We start from the raw sequence: 2406 nt of genomic DNA, 5'->3' as shown, positions 1-2406 counted from the left end.
AAAATAAAAAATAAAAAAACAATTGTACATATTACTAAGGAAGAAAATAATATCTCTAACAGGAAAGATTGCTCACAGCCTTCACGATAAAATGATGTGCATGGATATTTCCTAAACCGGAAGATGTATTAAGGCAAATATAGGCATAACTACAACATACATCCCCATCAGCAAAGTGAGAATAAAAATCATCTTTTTAAGGCTACAATACCCTAGCTGCTGACAAAGCATTATGTAATACGATAACCATGATGTCATTATTTTGGCCAATCTTACTGCACCTTAAAATGTCCACCAAAAGGTTTGTAGTTCATAGGATTTATTTGGACAGAGCTAAATCTGTCTACTGCGTTACTGTGCGTGATAGCCTGCACACGGCTCATAAAAACCCTATTCCATGATCATTACAAATCCTGGAGGAGATTTCTGTGGTCACATGTACTTATGCAGAAGAAAAAATATGACAAAATCTTGATCTTTGACACAGTAATATCCCTTCAGATATCCTTGAAAACGTTTTTTTGTTCATTGTATCTGATTCTGATTCTTGGCATAATCTCATGTATCGGATGCTCCTTGTTAATCCTATTCCCATGGTAGTGGTTCCAGGTAGTTGGATGGCACCAGACCTCTCAGCCCATGAAGGTCCCCCTGGATGGAGATTAGACATTAGCAAAGCAGTTAGATATACAGGTCCCCCTGGATGGAGATTAGACATTAGCAAAGCATTTAGATATAGAACCAATGGAAAACAAGGTTCAATTTCCCCAAAGACTACTTAATGCAGTCCAACACTCACATAATAGAATCCATCTTCATCCATATCACCAAACACATATATTATGTCCCCTGCACGGAAGGCGAGCTCAGCCTACAAGAAGATTATTGGGGGAAAAAGTTACTGTTCATTTGGTGTAGCTGTAATATGCACAGTAAGGCCCTATAACTGGGATTACCTCAAAATTGGAGTTCACTAAATTCAAAAGAACAAAATAAGAAAGTGGATTTGGACACCCATGTGGAGGTTACACACTCACGTCGCTGTCCATGTTGGGGGAACTTTCCCAAGGGTCATACTCAAAGATGGCCACCATCCTGCGGACGACCAAGTCATCTAGCACGCTGGACTCCTCACTGGGATCTGATGGGAAACATAGATGTCAAGAGTTGAAGGATTAGATCATAGGACTGCATCCCAAATGGCACCAGGGCCCTGGTCAAAAGTAGTACACTACAGTATATAGGGAATAGGGTGCCTTTGGGACGCACACCAGATCTCAATTGTCATCATTAAGAAATCTCKGATTATTTTTAATATAAATTATTCCAGAGAGAGTGAGAGAGAAAGAGAGTGTGAGCGAGAGTGAGAGAAAGAGATACCTGTGTGGTCGACAGGCAGGAAACCCTGCTGCATGAGCTGATGCTTGAGGTAGTCATCATCCACTGGGATCTCAGATACCATGTTACTAGGCACGACACCAGACAGACCACCAGACTCCCCGTGGTAGAAACCATCATCGTCTTTATCTCCAAACACCTGGCAGAGACAGAGACAAAGTCAGCCATTTTGTTTTCATGAGATTTTTTGGGTAATGATACAGATCTACTGTGCATGTGTAAAAGAAAGGAACATGAGTGGAAAGTTATCGGTTCAACATCAACCAGTTTGCAAATAATGACAGGAAATTAGGAAACCACAACTTTTGCACATCATGTAGGCCTACGCATTAACAGAGAACAAACAGGAAACACCAGCATCTAGAAAATCCAATATACTGTACAACTGTTTATAATCTGCCTACCTCATATTAACCCAGCCATGTTCAAACTTGGTTTGATCATATCTACCCCTTTAAAATGGGAGGTTACTCTTTACATAAGGTATATTAAAGAGGAGTATTTAAAAAGGAGTTTATAAGTTATTTATAAACTGTCAATCATTGGTTGGTATAAACAGTTATTACGCAATGGTTGATATTCTACAGTACAGATAAACTACTCAGTACATTACCTTGATGATCTGTCCTGGCACAAAAGGGAGCTCCTCCGCAGCGGTCTCAGGGTTTGGGGACATCGCAGCAGGGTTGTATGGGAAAAGAGCCACAAAGAGTCGGACGGGGGGTTCCTGAGACACCTGGCTGGACACCTGGCTGGCGGTCTCCAGCTCCCATTGCCTAATATCCTCTGGTGTAGCAATTCTCAGTCCATCAGGGTAAAGAAACACATCCACTCCTAGCATCCCCTCCATTAGCTCTTATGTGAGTGAGAGCAACCCTGATGACAGTTAAGGGCCAGAATGTGTTGGTTTTAACAATAAAGAAGCATTTTTATCAACTTCCACTGTCCTCCAAGAGTTTCTGAATTCCCTCTTCACTTCAGTGAGAGCAACCCCTCTCAGCTCTACAC

The 2406-nt window shown here is 41.4% G+C and overlaps 1 protein-coding gene across 1 annotated transcript; it reads right to left on the bottom strand.

Moving 5' to 3' along the window:
- Positions 1 to 2406, bottom strand: LOC111982619 (RIMS-binding protein 2). Its single transcript, XM_024014211.2, has 5 exons — positions 2012 to 2406; positions 1381 to 1537; positions 1038 to 1141; positions 800 to 871; positions 1 to 651 (listed from the first exon to the last, which is right to left on the bottom strand). The coding sequence occupies exons 1-5, from the start codon at positions 2246 to 2248 to the stop codon at positions 586 to 588; spliced, it is 636 nt and encodes a 211-aa protein (XP_023869979.1). The 5' UTR covers positions 2249 to 2406; the 3' UTR covers positions 1 to 585.

Source organism: Salvelinus sp. IW2-2015, linkage group LG22 (genome assembly GCF_002910315.2).
Source record: "Salvelinus sp. IW2-2015 linkage group LG22, ASM291031v2, whole genome shotgun sequence".
NCBI classification, from domain to species: domain Eukaryota; kingdom Metazoa; phylum Chordata; class Actinopteri; order Salmoniformes; family Salmonidae; genus Salvelinus; species Salvelinus sp. IW2-2015.
The sequence above is the reverse complement of the archived record's forward strand: the minus strand, read 5'-3'. Positions and strand labels throughout refer to the sequence as shown.

Bases quoted from the DNA above. Each gene is read 5' to 3' on its own strand.
- LOC111982619 (XM_024014211.2), bottom strand. From the start codon at position 2,248: ATGGAGGGGATGCTAGGAGTGGATGTGTTTCTTTACCCTGATGGACTG. The intron at 1,142-1,380 runs GTATCTCTTTCT...GTTTCCCATCAG, and splicing joins CCTGCCTGTCGACCACACAG to ATCCCAGTGAGGAGTCCAGC. The intron at 652-799 runs GTGAGTGTTGGA...ATCTCCATCCAG, and splicing joins ATGAAGATGGATTCTATTAT to GGGGACCTTCATGGGCTGAG.